Genomic DNA, 21588 nt, shown 5'->3' with positions numbered 1-21588 from the left:
GGAATTCAAAAGGAATATATATACATTTTTAAATATGGAAGGGGAGAATACTGTTAGTAATGAGAAAGCAGAGATGTTTCGAAGAGGTTTTATGAAAGTACACAGTTCTGATAATTTGACTGAACAATAGAAGACATAGTTAAAGAATGTCCAAATCTAAAGGAAAAGAGGGGAGCTATGAGTGTTGTTGGATGTTTCTTTTGAAATGACTTAATTAAAAAGAGCACTAAGAAGAATGAATCCATCAACCCCTGGACAGGACAGAATTATAATATGAAACATTTTAGCAAGGATGCACTAAAGGTAATATTGAGATATTATAATAGGATTTTGGTTGAAGGAACATTACCTCAGAGTTGGAAAGAAGGATTGATTTTGCAGAAAAAGATCCAAGTATCCCATTAAATTACAGACCAATTGCGCTCACATCATGTGTAAAGTCATGGAAAGGATGATAACAGGCTAATATATAGTTTGGAAAAGGAAATTTTTTTTTCTCCATATAAGAGTGGGATTAGATGTGGTTAGTAAAGAGACAGTGGTAGCAGTATATTTGATGTTGAAAAGGCACGCGATATATTAAGGATTGTTGGTGAAACTTGGTCAGATGGATATAGAAAGGAGAATATATAATTGGATCAAAGAATTTCTTATGGTAAGAGTGATTAAGGTGAAAGATGGAGAAGATATCTTCTTGGGGTTTGATAGAAAATGGAACTTCCCAAAGAAATGCAAGTTCTTGTCTATTTATCATTAGGATTAATGATGTATTCTCAAAATTGGTTTGAAATATATAGGTAAATCATTGCAGATGATGGGGCTCTATGGTTCAAAGGCAGGAATTTAGAATATAGTGTCCAGAGAATGCAGATAACATTAAAAGAAGTTGAAAAATGGTAATTGCATAAAATACACAAACAAATGACTCTTATGAGCCAGCTCTGTGAGAGGGTCCTCGTTGCAGACTATAGCGTGATGACGTAGTGGATCTAATCCTCTGCGTAGTGGATTTTGGTGACGTAGTGGATGTTTTGGTTTTTATGCATTACAGTGAGTATATTTACTTAGTATCACAATCCAATATGCATGGGATTAGATCCACTACATCATCGCGCCACAGTCTGCAGCGAAGAGTACTTGGATAGGGTACTTGGGCTCTGTTGAATCTACAGTGAGAAACAGACAGCACTTCCGGTATGGTCCGATTCCGAAAGGATGACTCGTATGAGCCAATTCTTTTGAATCTAAAGCACAAAACATGCAGTGCTTCCGGTCTAGTCCGGTATAGTATTAATCTTACACTGATGTGCAAGTTATGAATGTCCAACTCTAAATTAAATTAGAACTGTTGAAGTCTTACAAGCTTGATGTACTACATTAGACAACAGAACACAGTCTAAACGGTCTCTGGAACTGTTACTGTTATGTCATGTGACTTTAGACCTGTGAGACTTTAATCAAGCAGTGCAGATACTGATTGGTTGTTCATATGACAATGTTTAATTAAAAATACACAAGTTTTGTAATACAAGGAATTATATATATATATAAAGAAGGAATGAAATATGCCATTACATTTCTTGTTTGTTTAGATAATCCAGATATTGTCTAGCTAGAATCAATTACTTGATTGGATATATGTCTCTAAAAAGTCAGCAAACACACCTTTTACAAGAATTGCATTTAATATATTTGTGATTTGATAAATCTGCTCCATAGAAATCTGAAAGAATCTCATCATTTGGCAACAGCCTACAGAGAACAGAAAACCCAATAAGAATTGTATTTCTCATTTTCAAATAACTCTGCGTCAAAAGAGAACACATATATGCATTGTTTTAAGTCCTCCCGTGTCTCAGCTTAATGATGGGCAGAGAATCTGGGGTCATGGTGAACCGGGAGAGCAGAGAGGTGGTTGCAGATGATTGTTCCTGCGAAGATCATAGTGGAATCCAGAAAACAACAGTTTGTGTAAAATCTCTGGCAGCAGAACTGAAGATTAATCTCGGTGACGACGCAGATGTGGAGAAGAGAACTCGCAGTAATATTGGTGAAAGTAGACAGTGTCGAGGAATGCTAAAAAAAAAACAAGAGTTATGTGCATGATCATGTATGCACAGAAAAACTGCAAGAAGAACTCAAAGAGGATATGATCTTACTATATTACAAACACTTAATCACGCAAAAATTGTATGGGACCCGCGATCAAAACCTAAAGGTTTATTAGGTGGTCATTTAAATGTACGTAGAATTTTATCTAAAACCGATCAATATCAAAAAAATTCTTTGTGATTCAAATCTTGATTTTCTTTGCTTGTCAGAAACGTGGTTGAAAGAAACATCTCCACAGACATGAATCCTGGATATAATATATTTTGGAAAGACAGGAAAATGGGAAAAGGAGGTGGATTATTGATGTATGTGAAAGATAATTTTAAGTGTTCTCAGTTTGTATTTCTTATACAGATGTTAATCTGGAATATTTAGCAGTTACTGTAACTTTGTCTCTTCAAAAGTCTTTTATCTTAGTCAATATTTATCGGCCACCATCAGCTAACACCAGTTTTTATGACGATTTAAAAGAAAATTTAAAAGAATTGAACAGTATGGATAAAGAAGTGATTCTAATGGGTGATTCTAATATAAATTGGAATGATAAAATTAGTAGAAAGAAACTTACAGGAATAACTAAGTATTACGATTTTACACAAATGGTGAATGGTCCAACGAGATTAACGCGAACAACAAAACCCCTAATTGATTTTATTTTTTGTAATAAGCCAGAGAGAATTTTGAAATCTTATAATTTATAACAGGGGTCTCTGATCATAATTTAACATTAATTGTACGAAAACTGATATTTTGTTCATATTTAGACAGGGGAAAACGTGTAGCAGTTTTAAAATACCAAAGAAAGATTTACCCAAGTTTGATGAGGAATTAAAGCAAGTGAATTGGAATAGTTCAGACACTATCGAAGATATCGATGGCTCTTGTAGAAGTTTTATGGGCACGATAAACAACGCTAAAAATACATTTAGTAAAAAATGTGTTAATAAACATAAAATGGTGAATCTTTCATGGATAAATGAACAGATATGGATTCTTATGAAGAAAAGAGATTTTGCATTAAAAAATGCTTTGAAAACTAGCCTTAATTCTGATATGCGCCTTTTCAAAGACCTACGAATAAAGCGGTGAGTGAACTCAGAAAGGCAAAAGCTAATTTCTTTATCACACTTATGGAACAATAAAAATGTAATAGTCAATTGCTTTGGAAGCATATTAGTAAACTTCCAAAAAAAAAAAAAGATAAGGTTTTAAATAAATATGAAATTATGATAAATTACACACTGACACGGGATGAAAAAGTAGTTGCTACATCTTTAAATTACTTTTTTAAACATTCAGTAATGGACCTGGCTGTTAATTTTGGTGAAAGAAATAGTCTGATTAAACCTCCTGATTATACTTGCCCTGTTTTAGACTTAGTTGAAGTTACTGAAAAAGATGTTATGAAAATTCTTACATCAATTAATAACTCAAAAGCTCAAGATATATTTGGGATTTATTCTAATTTAATTAAGAGGAATGATATGTCTCTTTGTGCTTCTATCACAAGGTTGATAAATAGATCTATTAGATAAAGAATTGTTCCTAATTGTTTAAAAATAGCAGTTATTTCTCTGATTTATAAATCTGGTGATATCTGTGAACTAGTTAACTATAGACCCATCAGTATACTCCCAATATTATCCAAAATATTAGAGAAGGAAGTCGCAAATCAATTAATTACACACCTAAATGTGGGTCAGCATCCTCTTCACTCTATGCAGATTGGTTTTCATGAAAACCATTCCACAGAATCAGCTAATTCAGTTATTTTATGGTATTTTAATTAAAAGCATGCTTGACAAGGGTGGAGTGGTTGGTGCAGTATTTATAGATTTAAAGAAACAGTTTGATACAGTTATGATATTTTATTGTCTAAATTGTCAACACATAATATATCTGCAAACACAATACTGTTGGGCCTCATGTATTCAGATAGAAGACAAAGGCAGGCCTAACACAGTCGTAAAAACCTAACTCAAGCCCCCACATTCCAAATCGTAAATCTTACTGATAAAAATCGCGCCAAAATCAAACAAAGGGAGTCCAAAACAGACTACAAATCCATGAAGCCTTGCTCACTAAAGGATCGAACTCTCAACTCCTATTGGATGAGGCACACAACAGAACGTCACCTCAAACCATGACATCATCAGGAGTTGAAATACCTCTGAAATGCTTTCGAGATTTGCTTCCAGCGACTTTGTTTGCAGCGTGTGGACGCAGCTCTTCGCTGCTCTCCGGTGCAACCTCGTGGCACAAGGAAGTAACGTCCGACTTGAAACTGTAGCCATACAAACTCCATCTCGCTGGACGAGTTGAGATTACTCTGTGTTCAACCGAACACTCTAACGGATCCGAAGGAGACCGCCGAGCAATTCGCATCTTCATCCGTTTGCCTACAGAAGTGAAGAGATTAAAGATTTCTTTTCCATCTTCAATCAAGTCGACATTTCTGAGTTCTCCGCCAGCCCGCCAAGAATCAGCAGCCGAGGAAACGGCCTCCCGTCATCACCCGAGCCTCAAGGAACCGGGTCAGAGTTAAAGGACGGAGGAAAACACATTCTACCTGTGTCCTCATGCGATTCAATTAAGAGGTTTATGTCTGGGCAGAGATAGAATATTATAGTGTGTTATTCTTGTGTTTCAAGGTTTTTTGCTTGTACATTTTACGGACCGCCATGTCCGCTCATTATTAATACTCAGGGTATTAATTATCACAAATTTGTTTTGCTGTATTGTGGTCCAACCAAATTGGATTGTTGTGCAATTTCGCCATCGCGGGTGAGACAGCAACTGAGTTCATCCATGAAAGAGTCAAATAACGTGGGACTTTTACGAGCCGTCCACCGCGTCTCTGAGTGATAAACTGACAGCTGTTTTCTCTCCCACTATCGCGAAATCGGCTTTAGGGCTGTCACTTAATTAATTCTCTCTCTCTCTCTCTCTCTCTTTCTCTCTCTCATACTAACCACACACCCACACACACACACACACACACACACACACACACCTTATGTGTTATAGGATTATTTTTATTTCCATATCTAATCATATCACTGTTTAGTTTGTAGTTGTAAGTCGGAAGTTTATTGACTGCATTGTATTAATTATTAATTGATATTACTGCATAAATAAACCTTGTTTATATTACAAAGAGAAGTGTTTTGGTTTGTTCTGCATACGCCTGTGTCATGCTGACGGGATGTCAGTGCTCGGATTCAAACCTTCATTAATTTTTTCCCGAAAATCGATATTCTTCGGATGTCGATTTTCCTAAGAAAACAATCTAATATTGAGACTGTTTTACTATCTGGTTATTAGTCCCTAATTCCAGGGTGGTGCCCTGTCAATATTAATCCTTATTAATATTCTATTGATTTTTGATAATTGATAATTATCTTTGATGGTTGTTGAATTTGAATGATCAATAAGCTAGTGTTAATTTTAATTAATGTTTCATCGATGTTAACAATTAATGATTATCTTTGATAATTGTTGATTTTAAAGGATTAAAAAAGCTAACATTGATTCTCATCAATGTTCTATTGATTTTAATAATTAATAATTATCTTTGATAATTATTAATTATTGCTAATAACCAAACTTGCTCCTAAACGTAGTACACTACATTTACTGGAGCCCCATATGAGGTTTTAATGAGTTAGATTCAATTGATTAATTTAAATATTAATTAATAACTACAGAAATAATTATTAATTATTAATTATTTCTGATAGTAACACTGATCTAAACAACCAGTAAAGCCCTACAATACAATGGATGTCCTCTTATTTGGATAATACACCAACACTGTACTAGAATTAATGGATATTTGTCATCATATTTAGATTGTACTATAAGGGTTCCTCAAGGGTTCATTTTAGGCCCCTTACTTTTTAGTATAATGACTTACCGTCCTTTGCTTCAGCGGTTAAAATGCAGCTGTATGCAAATGATACAGTCATCTATGTACATGCAAAGTCAAAACATCATGCTGCATCTTTGCTTCAAGAAGCTATGGATAAAATAGACTGGTTGAGTTATTGTTGGCTGACATTTCATTTTTCTAAAACAGTCTGCATGTTTTTTTCCATAACGAAAAATAATATTACTCCACTGGAGATTACAGTGAAAGGTCAGCGAGTGGAAGTGGTACAACATTTTAAATATTTAGGTGTAATTATTGATAGTAATTTGATGTTTAAAAAAACATATAAAAAAATCATAGGTAATGTAAAATATAATCTTAATCAGTTTAAATTCATTAGGAATCAAATAAGCACTGATGCAGCTAAATTGTATTTGGCTATGAACTATGAAACCTCTGTATAGACTTTATAAACGGAGACTTAAGGTATTGGATAAGAAAATGAATTCATAACATCACTGTAATATTATTCAAAAATATAATCTTTTAACTTTCGATAATTTTTTGATCATGACTAACATAACGTCGTTATATAAGAATTTACATGGCTTTGCCCCACCACCTTTTAAACAGTTTGTAATGCATGATACAACAGCTACAATGTTGACTAGGTCTTCTTCAAGAGGTGACTGTTACATTAAATATAGGTCAACAAAATTTGGTAGATCAGCCTTTTCAGATAAAGCGGTAGGATATTGGAATTCTCTTCTGAGAACTATTAGAGTGTAGTACTTTAAAAATGTTTAAATTAGGTGTTAAAACATAGCTGAAAGAAAAACAGTAATGCGCTCAATAAATAAAGTTGGTTTGATTGGTGTATTAATGTTGATTTATTGTGATTTAAAATTTATGTAGTTTAAGTTATGTTGTAGATGCTTGTGCATCTTTTTATGATGTAATGTTTTATTTTATGTAGGGTAATTGTTGTTATAATTTTTACATTTATTTGTGAGTACACACTGCTTTTACTGGATAGTACTGTAACTGCCGCCCAGAGACCACAGTTGAAATTTTGCTTCAAGCTAATACTGTTATAATACATATATTGTGAATTGTCCCTGAACAAATAAATGAACAAATAAATAAAAGAACTACTGGAATCATATTGGAACCATTAAGGAACCGAATCATTAAATTCCTAACAATTCCCTTCCCTATATATATATATATATATATATATATATATATATATATATCGATCAGTCACAACATTAAAACCAACTGCCTAATATTGTGTAACTTCCCCTCATGCTACCAAAACTGCACCAACCCGCATCTCAGAGTAGCATTCTGAGATACTATTCTTTTCACCACAATTGTACAGAGCAGTTATCTGAGTTACCATAGACTTTGTCAGTTTGAACCATTCTGGCTATTTTCCTCTATTGATCTTTTTTATCAACAAGGCATTTCCATTATCTTTGCTACCACTCACTGGATGTTTTTTTGTTTGTTTGTTTATAGCATCATTCTGAGAAAATTCTAGACTGTTGTGTGCGGAAAATCCCGGGAGATCAGCACAAACCAGCCCATCTAGCACCAACAATCATGCCACAGTCCAAATCATTGAGGTCACATTTTTCCCCATTCTGGTGGTTGATATGAACATTAACTGAAGCTCCTGATCTGTATCTGCATGTTTTATGCACTGCACTGTTGCCACATGATTGGCTGAGTACATAACCGCATGGATGATTGTTGGTGCCAGATGGGCTAGTTAAAATATTTTTGTAATTGCTAATCTTTTGGGATATTCAAACACAACAGACTCTAGAAATCAGTCCTAATAGTGCCAAAATCAAAAAACACTCAATCAGTGGTAACTTTGTGGATAGCAACTCCTTGTTAATGAGAAAAACCAGCAAAGAATATTCGGCATGGTTTCAAATTGACAAAGTCTATGGTAACTCAGATAACCTCTCTGTACAATTGTGGTGAGAAGAGTAACGTCTCAGAATGCTAATCTAAGACGCAGGTTTGTGCTGTGCTGGATGCATGAGGGGAATCTACACAAAACAGTGCAAAATAAAAAATAATTTCAGTGAAGAAAGGGATATCTGACCATTTATCAGTTTATACAGGTGAGCTGGTCGCTATCATGATGGCAGTGTAATGGGTTATGGAATCACGATGAAACCAAACAGTCACAGTTCGGCCCTTTTAAGCCTTGAAGCTCAGCAATCAGACAGTAGACAAGATATTACAAGCAAACATAGAAGTAGGGAATGAGGAAGCAGATCGGTTGACAAAACCGAGGAGTGAGGTTAATTTCAGATATTACATAGAAAATCAGAGATTAAATCAGTAATTAAAAAAGAAGTATATAGAGAATGACATTACACTCTTTTAGTTTGCGATCCGCCATTAAAATGTTTGAAAGACAAGAGCGTTCATGTGCACAACGCGCGTGCAGACGGTCAGCCGCTCCTGTGTTACAGCATGTATACTCCTTTTTGCTGTGTTGTTTAATTCATTCTTCACTTCCTTTTCATGTTTATTTTGCCCTCTAACTGTCTTGTGATACAGATAATTCCCGTAAATACTCTTGAAAATGAACACCTCATTGCATAAACGTGATATTAATATACATAAATATATTGAATGATGACAGCATAAGCGTGTTGAGTAGCTACTGCTGCTTCAGAGCATAAAAGTTTATTGGAACAGTTGAAATGTAGGTCTTACCCTTGAGTAAACAACACTGTAACTGTCTGTGAGACTGAGAGTGTCAGAACTGAGATGAGCTGGTATTTGCATATGTAAGTTAAGACTATACTTTCAGAGATTAATTTTGTAGTGTGCAATTAAGAAGGGTATGTCGAAAGTTATGATTTTCCTAAACTATGATGACTAGTTTCGATCCTATTATATGAGCGTGAATCAGAGAAATGGTCAATATCATGTGCTCTAATTCATTGAAGAACGTATCTTATTATAATAATGGTGAGGAGAGAAGGAGTAAGAACGGAGTGGTTAGAAAAGTAATAATTTAAATTTTAAATGATTTTGATACGCAACGTTAAGGTTTTGGGTGTAATTAAGGACGATGAGTGACGTAGTTATTATTGGTACAATGTTTTACACAATTTGTAGTTAATGTTAAAGATATTTACTGCAATTATCAATGTGTGAATATATGATATAAGGTGAGAGTATCTGTTCAGTAGTCTCAGCTGTTACGTGATTATAGCTACACATTCATTTCACAGCCGCTTTTATTAAAATTCAAAGTTAAGTCTACTTTTGCACTCACTGGCGCCCCTTCTATTAATATGAATGAGAGAAGCTGGAACGTTTCACCAAGGAGCTCTGAGCGCCCAACGGACGTAGAAAGGAAGTCCCGCAAGTTAAAAAACTAAATCACTTTTTTAGATAGACATCATCCGTCAATCGCCTTTAGAACGCGCATGCGCATTAGCTATACAAGCTGGGAAAATTGAAAAATAAAAAATGTTTAGCATAATTTGAGGTAAAGAAGCACAGTTTATGATTCCAGTGTTGTCAGATTTTACTGCTGATTTAAAATATGTTCTTTGATCGTAATCTTGACCAACCACTTTGGAGATTTCGGTGTCCCCCTGAAAAGTGGACTTATTTGCTAAAAAATAATAATTGGCAGCTATTTTCCACGTAAACAAGTGGCATAAAAGTACAGCTCCTATCATCATGAATAAGGAAAGACCGAAATCTCCAATACGGTTGGTCAATATTACAATTAAAAAAAAAAATGTAAATCAGCAATAAAATTTAACAACAATGGGAACATAAATTGTGCTTCATCAGCTCATATCACGCTAAAACAAAACGCTATTTTTCAGGCTTGTTCAGCTTCTCGAGTTGACTGACAGGCGATGTCTTTATCTAAAATGTGATTGGCTCTTTTACCTGTAAGGCGGGACTTATTTTTCTGCATCTGTTTGGCGTTCGATTTCTCTCATTTATTTTAATAGAAGTGGTCCATCTCTTCTAAATCGTCTCTGTTATCATTCAAAATAAAATCTAGTTTTGCACTCACTAGTATTAATTAATTGTGTTGAACGTTTTATAATTTCTAAGTCAACTTAAAAAGTGTCTGCTAATTGAATAAATGTAAATGTACAGTCTATACTCTTACTGCAAGTCAAAGTACGGTATATTACAATTCTCCACACATTGCAGAGTTCACAGTTTTTCATGTTTCAGAATTAAGGGGGGAAAGTCTTCTCGTTTAGGTTTATGGAAATGCATCTTATTCATGTGTTTGTTTTACTCATCGCTATTTAGTGGCCCGCACGAACGAACTACAGCTGAACCACTGTCGGTGAGACAAAGAGTGTCAGAAAAGACAGCAGTTAGTTTTTGCTTAAAAAAAGTGAAGATTATACTTTCAGGGTCATATCTATTGTTCTTAACTAAGGATCAAATCACGATGATGCAATTGGATACTCTTTTCTGAGCGCGAAATGAATACAGAGTAATGATTCATGTCATGTGCTGTGTATTATTGATGACCGTTCCTTGTTGCTCTCTGCAGCGTGGAGGAACAGAGTGGTGTGTATCATAGTTAAATGTCGATTTAAAGTAAATTAAAAGTGCCTTCAAAGTAAAGTTTCCATGAGAAAGTTATAGTAATAATTTAAGTGTTTACAGTTGATGTTGGTTAAAGTAATGGATAACGTTTATTTACTTATACTGAAACTTTAGGTTAAATCATGGGAGTTTATTTAATCGGAATTTATAGTGGTGTCCTATGTGGTAAATGTTGCTTTTAGAAGAAATATATTTTTTAATAATTACATTATTTTAATTAATTTGATAACACATCTCCCGATTTATTCAGGATATACTGAAAGGTAAGAAAAAAAAGTTTAGTTTACTTTTAATACTTAAGTTTAATTAGATACATTTGATTTTCAATTGATTGACACCTTATTTATGACGCCTTATAATGTACTTTTCACACGCAATGTAAATGTTTCCCCATTTAAAACACTTAAACCTTTTTCAATTTAATAAAAACCTTTAATGAAACAAGAACAAATGCCATCCATGTGCTAGAAAAATTAAATTAAAGCCAAAGCATACAGGTATACAGTAGGGCTCTCTGTTTAAGGTCCGTGTCTCTTTAAACTCCTCCCCGCTGGTAGTCATGATGTAAGCAGCGTTGAACGGCTGACGTCACGCTCACACGCGTTGTTTTCTTCCGAACCCGTGCGCTTCAGACTTTCAGCTTGATATCTCATACTGTCATTAAAACTCAACAGACCTTAGCTTATTTTTTTTTTAAACAGTAACAAGCGTTTCGTTTACGTTTCATATGTACACATGTAAACAGGTGTTAGGTCGCTAATATTATTAAAAACACTAGATAGAGCCGCAGCTAATGCTAATGATGGCGATGGGTATTTATTGAATTCCTGTTTCATTTTGTCAGGCCTCTTTAAACCGACACCGCCGACAAGATTCAAGCCTTTAGTTTGTGTTTTGGCAGACGAGAATGAACTGGATTTTCCCCCTGTCCAAGGGCTCCGGATCGATCCCTCCTCTGAACAGTTTACAGAAACAAAGACAGAGACAGATCGACTCGCTCAAAGCTGCTCACTCCAAGTAAGTCACACCAAAACAATGATTTAAAATCTATTTAGTTGCCTACATAGACCGCGTTTTCGAACATTACAATAGAACGTACAAACGCGAATATGATACCCATAATGCTGTCTAGGTAGCATCGAATATTCGAACGCGCGTGTAATGTAAAATAATGCTGTCTAGGTAAGCAACTCATTAGGTTTTTTTGAACAGTCAGTATAATACAAAAAAAAACAACTCGATATTTCTCACTGCTGGGGCTACAGCACACGTGCTACTCTTACTGACCCGATATGAGTGATCGGTGCTGGTGTGCTTGTGTTGATGACGTTCTCTATGTATTTCAGATTAAAGTATTAGCTCTTCATAGTTTACTTCAGATCCCTTCTTACATGAGGACAGGTCATAGTGGCATGGTACACTGTATTTGTCAGCATTACTCATCAGACAGATAAAGACATTTCTTTTTTATTTAAGCTGTTTTTACTTTACCTTTAAAATATTTTAGTCATCCAGAGCATATGTTTTGAAACCTAAGTTTTCAATGGTTATTTCATCAAAATCCGGTCAAAACCTGATCTCCGTTTCTTTGCATAGAACTGTAACACTAACTGTATTATTACTAACTGTAATACAACCCATCATAAGTGTAAGGTACCAAATGAAGAGGATGATTAAAGAGTGACTGTTTCTAGACATGTTTCCCAAAATTATTCCTTGTCCTCCATTCTTTAGACGATCAGATAGTAAGGCTCAAAGTTTTCTGATTGGCCATTTCACTCTTTTAATTGGTGGGTCTTATTTGCCTGTGACTTAATCTTGCACATGATATCTCTCCACAGTCTTGCTGAAATTCAGAAGGATGTGGAGTACAGACTTCCTTTTACTGTCAACAACTCAACGATTACTCTTAATATGTAAGTTAAAACGTGTGATATCAATTTAATTTGCATGAATGTCACTGGTGTCTAATATATTGTTACATTTGCTATCATGCACAGTTTGCTCCCACCACAGTTCCCTCAAGAGAAACCAGTGGTCAGCTTGTTCCCACCAGTAGGTCATCATTTAGTAGATGGTAATAATGGGACAGTGGTTACCAGCCCACTCATAACTAATGTAAGTTTGTTATGATTTATTATTACTTATGTGGAATCTATTCTTCTGTATGTCATGTATTATATGTTATGATTCTCTACTAAAGTACATTATTCACTCGCAAAACACTTTATTAGGAACACCTGTACACCTACTTATTCATGCGATTATCTAATCCACCAATCGTGTGGCAGCAGTGCAATGCATAACATCAGGCTGATACATCAACCATCTGAATGTGAAAACATTTTGATCTCAGTGATTTCAACCGTGGCATAATTGTTGGTGCCAGATGGGCTGGGTTGAGTATTTTGGTAACTGCTGATCTCCTGGGATTTTCATGCACAACAGTCTCTAGAGTTTACTCAGAATGGTGGCAAAAACAAAAAAACATCCAGTAAGCAGAAGTTCTGTGGACGGAAACACCTTGTTGATGAGAGAGGTCAATGGAGATTGGCCAGACTGGTTCGAGCTAACAGAAAGGCTACAGTAACTCAGATAACCCCTCTGTACAAATGTAGTGAGCAGAATAGCATCTCAGAATGCACAACACGTCGAACCTTGAGGCAGATGGAGTACAACAGCAGAAGACCACGTCAGGCACTTTATTAGGATAATAGTTTTCCTAATAAAGTGCTATGTGCGTGTACATCTAAAATGTATGAAAGAACATGCTGAATCTGTTTTTACTCTCTTGCTTTTTCTTTCCTTTTCAATGAAGTTTGGAATGCATTCAGATTTAGGAAAAGTAATTCAGAGTTTGCTAGATGAGTTCTGGAAAAGTCCTCCTGCCTTGATGTCAGGTCCCACCTTTCCTTTGTGAGTAGATTTCAATATTTTACCAGAAATTACATCAAATCCTTTGTCCACACTGTTGTATGTCAGTATGCTAGGATTCTGTTGTGAGAACTGCCCTGTGCTTCATCTAATAAGTTCTGTAGTAAGGAAAATCTATAATTTGTGCTTTTTTGGAAAAACAGTAAAAACTGCTTATTTGTATGTTATACAGTTGAAGTCAGAAGTTTACATACACTTAGGTTGAAGTCATTAAAATCATTTTTTAACCACTCCACAGATTTCATATTAGCAAACTGTAGTTTTGGCAAGTCGTTTAGGACATCTACTTTGTGCATGACACATGTCATTTTTCCAACAGTTGTTTACAGACAGATTGTTTCACTTTTAATTGACTATATCACAATTCCAGTGGGTCAGAAGTTTACATAAACTAAGTTAACTGTGCCTTAAAGCAGCTTGGAAAATTCCAGAAAATGATGTCAAGCCTTAAGGCAATTAGTGAATTAGCTTCTGATAGGCTTCTTGGCAAATTGGTGTCAATTGGATGTATTTAAAGGCCTGCCTTAAAAGTCAATGGCTCTTTGATTGACATCATGGGAAAATCAAAAGAAATCAGCCAAGACCTCAGAAAAAAATTGTGGACCTCCACAAGTCTGGTTCATCATTGGGAGCAATTTCCAAATGCCTGAAGGTATCACGTTCATCTGTGCAAACAATAGTATGCAGGTATAAACACCATGGTACCACGCAGCCATCATACTGCTCAGGAAAGAGATGCATTCTGTCTCCTAGAGATGAATGTAGTTTGGTGTGAAAAATGCAAATCAATCCCAGAACAACAGCGAAGGACATTTGGAAGATGCTGGAGGAATAAAAAGTATCTATATCCACAGTAAAACGTGTCCTATATCGAAATAACCTTAAAGGCTGCTCAGCAAGGAAGAAGCCACTGCTCCAAAACTGCCATAAAAAAGACAGACTACAGTTTGCAAGTGCACATGGGGACAAAGATCTTACTTTTTGGTGAAATGTCCTCTGGTCTGATGAAACAAAAATTGAACTGTTTGGCCATAATGACCATTGTTATGTATGGAGGAAAAAGGGTGAGGCTTGCAAGCTGACGAACACCATCCCAACTGTGAAGCATGGGGGTGGCAGCATCATGATGTGGGGGTGCTTTGCTGCAGGAGGGACTGGTGCACTTCACAAAATAGATGTCATCATGAGGAAGGAAAATTATGTGGATATATTGAAGCAACCTCTCAAGACATCAGCCAGGAAGTTAAAGCTCGGTCGCAAATGGGTCCTCCAAATGGACAGTGACCCCAAGCATACCTTGGCAAAATGGCTTAAGGACAACAAAGTCAAGGTATTGGAGTGGCCATCACAAAGCCCTCAATCCCATGGAACATTTGTGGGCAGAACTGAAAAAGCATATGCGAACAAGGAGGCCTACAAACCTGACACAGTTACTCCTGTTCTGTCTGGAGGAATGGGCCAAAATTCCAGCAACTTATTGTGAAAAGCTTGTGGAAGTCTATCCTAAATGTTTGACAAAGTTAAACAATTTAAAGGCAATGCTACCAAATACTAACAAAGTATATGTAAACTTCTGACGCACTGGGAATGTGATGAAAGAAATAAAACATGAAATAAATCATTCTTTCTACTATTATTCTGACATTACACATTTTTAAAATAAAGTAGTGATCCTAACTGACCTAAGACAGGGAATGTTTTCTACGATTAAATGTCAGGAATTGTGAAAAACTGAGTTTAAATTTATTTGGCTAAAGTGTATGTAAATTTCTGACTTCAACTGTATTTCTCCTCTTCTTCATCTTGTGTCTTAGTATGTACAAAACACCGGGAATGCCTCCTTATCCAGCTCAGAGCTTCCATTTTGTTCCTGCCTTCCCACCACAGGATGGACAGCGGCCTATCGGGCCTGCCCCTGTGTTGCATGCAGGGGTGGAGCCTCAGCAAGCCCCTCTCCGACCAGTGGCACCAGCTTATGGACTCATCACAGACCTTCCTCTTCCTGTACCAACCGCTGATTCCCAGGTACCTAAAGGACATTTAGCGACCCTTGAGTGCTTTGGCTTTGTTCACACTGCACACAATGCTAATCCTAATTAGTTTTTGGTTGTCTGCACATTGTTATTTTGAAAGTACACAAATCAGATTCATTTGTTCAGGCAGTGTAGTCAATTTTCAGTAAAGCTGTCAATAAAGAAAGAACAATGAAACTGTAGATTTTGTGGTGCTGAACTCAAGAGGCGCATGAGACATTATAAGTTATGAAGGAAGCATTGCTGTAGTTTACACATCCATATTTCGAGTAATAGGCACTACTGCATATTGTGTGTAATGTTGAATGCACATCACGCCCCGAAGGATTAAATAAATACTACTGGTACTTACATTTTGATCTTACAGTTCAGTCTGAAATGGGTTTTCAAACCACTCACGAATGTGGCTTGGATCAGTTTTGTAAAAATCAGTTCCCATTTGAGGTGTTTGCTGTTCAGGCTACAAACATCTAAACAGATTTTAAGGAGTCATGGCATTCTCTATTTTTGTAATGTTATTATCTTCCCTGAGGAAGATGGGTCCCCTTTGGTGTTCAGGAAAAGTTAGTAGGCCACACTAGGCCTGTCTGTCATGCTCTCTATCTGTTTACGAACTGAGCACCAGTGGGTGGGGCCTAGGGTGCGATTATTTAAATTAGGCATTTATGTAGTGCTTTAGAGGTGGTCATGAATTAATGGGCCCCCTAATGATGTAGGGAAGTCGCGGAATTAGAGAATGAGGCGTTTTTTTTTTGTTTTTTTTTTTTTCTCGTTTTTTTTTGGGGTTTGTTTTATGCTTTTTTTATTAGGTGCTACTACTTACAAATCAAAAAATGAAATGGAAAATGCACACAGAAGTCACGTGGTGGTCTCAGGAGGTTATGGTTATTGATCATTATTGGTGAATTGCTCCAATGCCAGAAATATGATGAATTTTGATAATATAACACAATTCAGCCAAAAAAAATGGGGTGGGGGGTTAAGGGGGGCACGGTCTTGTACATTTTGTCAGAGGGGGTGCTTACTGACTTTGAAAACCCCTGATTTAGACCTTTCATTCTCCCCTCCCATTTCCTGTCATTGGCTATATATCATTCTTTAGTAAGAATGAGGCAAGTGTGCTGGTTTTACAGTAATACTTGATGGTTCAAAAAGGCATGTGAGTAACTAAAAACACAAGAATGTGTACATGCTCATTCTTGATTTTCTTCCTTTATAGTCAGGTCTGAATGGACACATATACAGGATGCCTGAAATACCAGAGTCCTTTCCAGAACTCTCTGGGATTAGGTACTGTACAACAGTCTGCTTTTCTGAATATGTTTATTTAGGTTATGTTTATTCCTTAGATCATTATTCTGAGAATGGATGAGATCTTCTTTTTTTGTAGTACATTTGAGTGCTAAAAATATCCAAATTAATATAGTGTCAGATACTAAAACGGAGATCATTATTTTCTCCCCTTATTCTGTTCAAAGAAGGTTTTATTTTATCATAAATTGTTTACGTTCATCTTTCTGGGTTTTTATTGTGTGTGTGTGTGTGTGTGTGTGTGTGTGTGTGTTTTATGATCTCACAGTGTTTCCCAGCTGAAAGACATGAACGATCAAGATGATGTGTTGTTGGAGTTCTTCATGTGTCTGCCTCAGCTAAAACAAGTGACCTCTGACAAAGAGGAGCTGGTTAACAACATTGTAGAGATAGCCAGTGAGTATTCTGAAAAACAAAATGCAGTTTAGGTTAGTTAGTAATGTTTGTTAGATCATCTTGCCAATGTTTTTATCTTCTAATATATTACTGTAGATCTTACAAAAAAAGTAAGCCAGACCACGTGCTTGTGGTGCTAATAACAAATGTGCCACAAACAATACACATTGTTATTGTTAGGATCTGGGTTTTTGGACCACGTTGCAAATAACAGGGAATTTATTTTACTTCCAGAGAAGAACCTACAGCTCGAGCCTCAACTGGAGGGCAAGAGACAAGAGATGCTGTGTAAAGTACGTTCTCAAGCAAATAGACTTACACAGTGCCTCAAGCTCACATAGACCGAAACACACAAACAATATTATCAAAGTCTTTGCATTTGAGGATGAAAAAGGTTCTGAATTATTTTATTTTTTCCCCCTAGTATGAACAGCTAACCCAGATGAAGTCAGTATTTGAAACCAAGATGCAGAGACAACATGAACTCAGTGAGGTAAAACACACACATGTACACATTGACACTATGAACAGAAAGAGGAAAACACTCACTTTTCTTGATTATTCATGTATTTGATATAGACAAAAAAGTTAGATGGACAAGGAAATGGAAGATATAATACTCCATTGTTAATCTGATATTCAAAACTCAGGCTTTTGCATTCATGTGTACGTGTTGTGCTTGGGGTTTCTGTGCATCCATATTGTGTATTTTTGTTGGGTCATTTCTGTTTTGCCCTACCTTTTGAACTCTCCAAATTCTAGTGTTGATATTTAAGGAAGTGTTTCTATAAATTAGTAAACCAGACTTTCAGAAATATGCTCTGGTCAAGCTCAGGCACTTGAACTTTATTAATTATTACTTATTTACACAATGGCAAGGACATTTACGGGGTACCTAGATGGAAATTAAGGCTGGAACTTTAATTTAAACAGATTTTCCTTTATGTACTGCTCAAAATTGTCCATTTATAAAGGAAAATAAATGAGAAATTAGTGTACCTTTTTAATTGTGATATTGTGATGAAAGAAAACTAAATATATATGGTTTCCATTTTTAAAAATGTTGAGTTTATTATTTTATCCAATATTTTAAATTGCACCATTCATTTGGTTTAGGCCAAGGTGAATTGACTAGACAAAATACAGCATGTTCTGCTTTAAATGTGATTGTTATGTGTTTCATTGACTTGCAGAGCTGCAGTCTGAGTGCACTACAAGCCAGATTAAAGGTAGCAGCTCATCAGGCTGAAGAAGAGTCTGAGGTGACAGCAGATCATTTTCTGGAAGGAAAGACAGAGATTGATGACTTCTTAGCCAGCTTCATGGAAAAGAGAACGGTATTAAAGCAACCGAAGTATTGAAACAACACAAATGTTGTTTTAACAGTAATGCACTTCCAATAGAAGTCTATGGGCCAATTATACAGCACCACAATTAATTCTTAAAATATTAAATTAATCACACTATTTTGAAATGATAGGTATAACATTTAAACTTTGTGTTAGCATGAGACTCGCTTACCTGCCTTGTCTTTGCAGTGTTAGTATATCCAGTCTTTCAACTCATGCCATGACTATGTAAACCCCTTATGAATTTATATTCATTAGTGATGTCCAGTTTGTGAACGAATTGTTCTTTTGAACTGGTTCTTTTCAGTGAACGAGTTGATCCAATTCACCAAATCGGACTGAATCATTTCAAACAGTTCACGTCTTGAGTCAATACTGATCCACAAATTACTTTATCTTAACCTGTCTCTCGGACGTGCCTGACACTCCGACTCGAAATGAGCTGATAACTGGGAGTAATATGATCCTAGAACTGGTGATATCTGCTTTTTCTAACTCATCTTTGCAATGAATCGCTCCAACTAGTTCAAATTGGACTGAAAGCTCCGGACGCAACCATTCTCGAGTCAACAGTGCGCTGAGTCACTCGCAGCAGTTCTTGATTGAACAGTACACTGAACTGAGAATCACATCTTTTGGAGGTGTCCAACACACTGAGTCATGATGACGTGCTGACACTTAGCATGTGTGTGCCATGTGTATGGGGACTCGAAATCACTGCAAGTTGACAGTAGCGTTCATCATGTTTATGACTTGATTGTATTATCGTTTTATCAAAGTATAATTATGATCCGGTCGCAAGCGGTCTAGGGTCACCAGTACACAGATCTGGAAAGAGCAGCTCTCGTGTTCAGCAGTACATTGAGTCGATCACAGCAGTTCTCGAGTCATCCGAACAATGAACTGAGAATCATCTCTTTCAGTTCGAAATACTGAGAACTGATGAGCATGCGCAAACCGAGGACTTGAATGAGGGGGTGAAACGTTTCAGTCGAGATGTAAATTAATTTTACTATCGAGTATTGTGCATGCAGATTAAATTTGAAGTTGTTATGAGCTGGATCATGGTTTCTGTATATAGGGTAAGTTGATTAAGACTAGTTTATTAACTTTATATGCTTTAGACATGTAGAAAATCCACGTTTGTATATCAGTGTCAGTAATGGGTGCTTTAGGAATTTTATCAAAACTTTAATTTAGGAAACGTATCCAAAATGTAAGATCACAGACTAAAACACTGATGACAGTTAACACCTTTATTATTCTAACTTAACTGAATAAAATGTAATAATCATCAGCAATGTGCGCTTGCATATGGCTTTATTGAATGTGTTTGAGCGTGTATTCCATGACGATTACGAGATGACATAAAAGAACTGGCAAATTAGTTTTTGGAACCGGTTCATTGAAACAAATCATCCGAAAGAACCGGTTTGCAGAAAAGAATCGGACTTCCCATCACTAATATTCATGCAGGGATACCAGGAAAGGGTGTGATATTATATTCATAAAATCACTATTTACATGGAGCAAACTCGACACACAGCAAATGTTGGTAATACAACAACCAGACGTTCACCTACCTGCATCCACAGAAAAGTAATCCTCAAAAGGACGATTTAGATGGACAATAATAACCTTTTTTAACTTTAGTATAAGCGCTTCAACAAAAATACACGCTATTTTTAAACCCCCAGAAATGTCGTTCCATAGCCTAATTTTTGCCTTTAACGTTGAAATTATTATCCATGGTAATGGACAGTTGGCCACGGATGCTGTCCCTATGGTTTAAGTGTAATTAACCCAGATTATTCCTTTACAGTTAAAGCTGAAGTATGTAATTTCTGCGCCACTAGCGCCAACAAACGGAATTGCAAAAATAAGTTGTTTTCAAAACAGCTTTCTGATTATGCCCCCCGTCTGCTGTTGGACAAACAAAGATAGTCCCTCCCACAATTAACACCTTTGGTTGTTGAGTAACGTTGTTGGGGTTGGTCTAAGCGGGTCCCTCAAAACAAACAGAGCAATTTTCATAGCACAACACAAAGACAGTGTTTATAGTTTTCGAGAAAATTAACTTATGAATGGCTTACTAATAGTTGTCTCTGCATATTAAGTTGGGATGGGAGAAAGTATGTTTACACAGAAAAAGTTACATTAGCTTTAAAGACGTCTTTGACCGTTTCATACCTTCTTTTCCAGCTTTGCCATTGCAGAAGAGCCAAAGAGGAGAAGCTTCAGCAATGCATGAACACACATGGACAGTTCCCCACCACACATTAGAATGAATGTCCTGGTGCTCTTTCCTTTGAGGAAGGTAATTTACTCTCGTTCCCTAACTCAGCAGGTCTTCACTCTTGTGGCATTTAGTAGGAAGGCTTCAACCTTAGTCTTTATTAAAAACATTGTTTTCTTTTCTTTATCACAGGTTTGGGATCAATCTACCAGCAGACCAGTGGGCTTTTGAGACAGGAAGCACATATTGTGGTCTATAGCCTTGATTGGGCAAACCTAGATTCTTCAATGAAAAAAAGATTCTTCTTTTTCAAATCAAAGACTTTTGCACATGATTCCAAAAGTGTTAAGCTCACACTGGTTGAGTTGGTCAGATAGAAGTAGTCTGGATATGGCCAGTCTGGCTCTGACCCAAATGCTGTAATCAGAGGAGAGCAAATGGTGTTTAATAGGTGTCAGAGACAGGCTGAGTTCAAAGCTTATTAGTTCAGTTGATGATGTGACAAATGGGGTTGGGCCTTATATGCACTTGATTTTGAACAATGTTAATGCTGCCGGAAATGTAACTATGACACAGACATACTGTATTTAATAATGTTGATAAAAGGCTTTATTATAATTAGACATTGTATTATGTTTATTTAATTTGATAGGTTAATAAAACATTTAGAATAATCCCGGTTATGGTTGAAATGTGGTTTTGTATGGTCAAAAATGT

General features: G+C 36.1%; 1 protein-coding gene, 1 non-coding gene and 1 pseudogene across 2 annotated transcripts; all 3 read left to right on the top strand.

The window, feature by feature from the left end:
- Positions 1-8809: 8809 nt before the first annotated feature.
- LOC127444476 (small nucleolar RNA U3) lies at positions 8810-9017 on the top strand. The gene has a single exon (XR_007897829.1). It is a non-coding gene; the product is annotated as a small nucleolar RNA U3 (small nucleolar RNA).
- A 1380-nt stretch (positions 9018-10397) lies between these two features.
- LOC127444475 (uncharacterized) lies at positions 10398-10575 on the top strand (annotated as a pseudogene).
- A 618-nt stretch (positions 10576-11193) lies between these two features.
- LOC127444130 (vacuolar protein sorting-associated protein 37A-like) lies at positions 11194-21550 on the top strand. The gene is made up of 12 exons (XM_051703343.1): positions 11194-11629; positions 12454-12528; positions 12613-12730; positions 13431-13528; positions 15361-15571; positions 16799-16869; positions 17159-17286; positions 17521-17579; positions 17711-17779; positions 18480-18623; positions 20838-20952; positions 21064-21550. The coding sequence occupies exons 1-11, from the start codon at positions 11520-11522 to the stop codon at positions 20916-20918; spliced, it is 1164 nt and encodes a 387-aa protein (XP_051559303.1). The 5' UTR covers positions 11194-11519; the 3' UTR covers positions 20919-20952; positions 21064-21550.
- Positions 21551-21588: the final 38 nt, after the last annotated feature.

The sequence above is a fragment of the Myxocyprinus asiaticus genome, chromosome 7 (assembly GCF_019703515.2).
Source record: "Myxocyprinus asiaticus isolate MX2 ecotype Aquarium Trade chromosome 7, UBuf_Myxa_2, whole genome shotgun sequence".
NCBI classification, from domain to species: domain Eukaryota; kingdom Metazoa; phylum Chordata; class Actinopteri; order Cypriniformes; family Catostomidae; genus Myxocyprinus; species Myxocyprinus asiaticus.
The sequence above is the reverse complement of the archived record's forward strand: the minus strand, read 5'-3'. Positions and strand labels throughout refer to the sequence as shown.

Coding starts and splice junctions, on each gene's coding strand:
- LOC127444130 (XM_051703343.1), top strand. CDS start 11,520: ATGAACTGGATTTTCCCCCTGTCCAAGGGCTCCGGATCGATCCCTCCT. Junction 17,287..17,520: donor CAACATTGTAGAGATAGCCA/GTGAGTATTCTG, acceptor TTTTACTTCCAG/AGAAGAACCTACAGCTCGAG. Junction 18,624..20,837: donor GCTTCATGGAAAAGAGAACG/GTATTAAAGCAA, acceptor CTTCTTTTCCAG/CTTTGCCATTGCAGAAGAGC.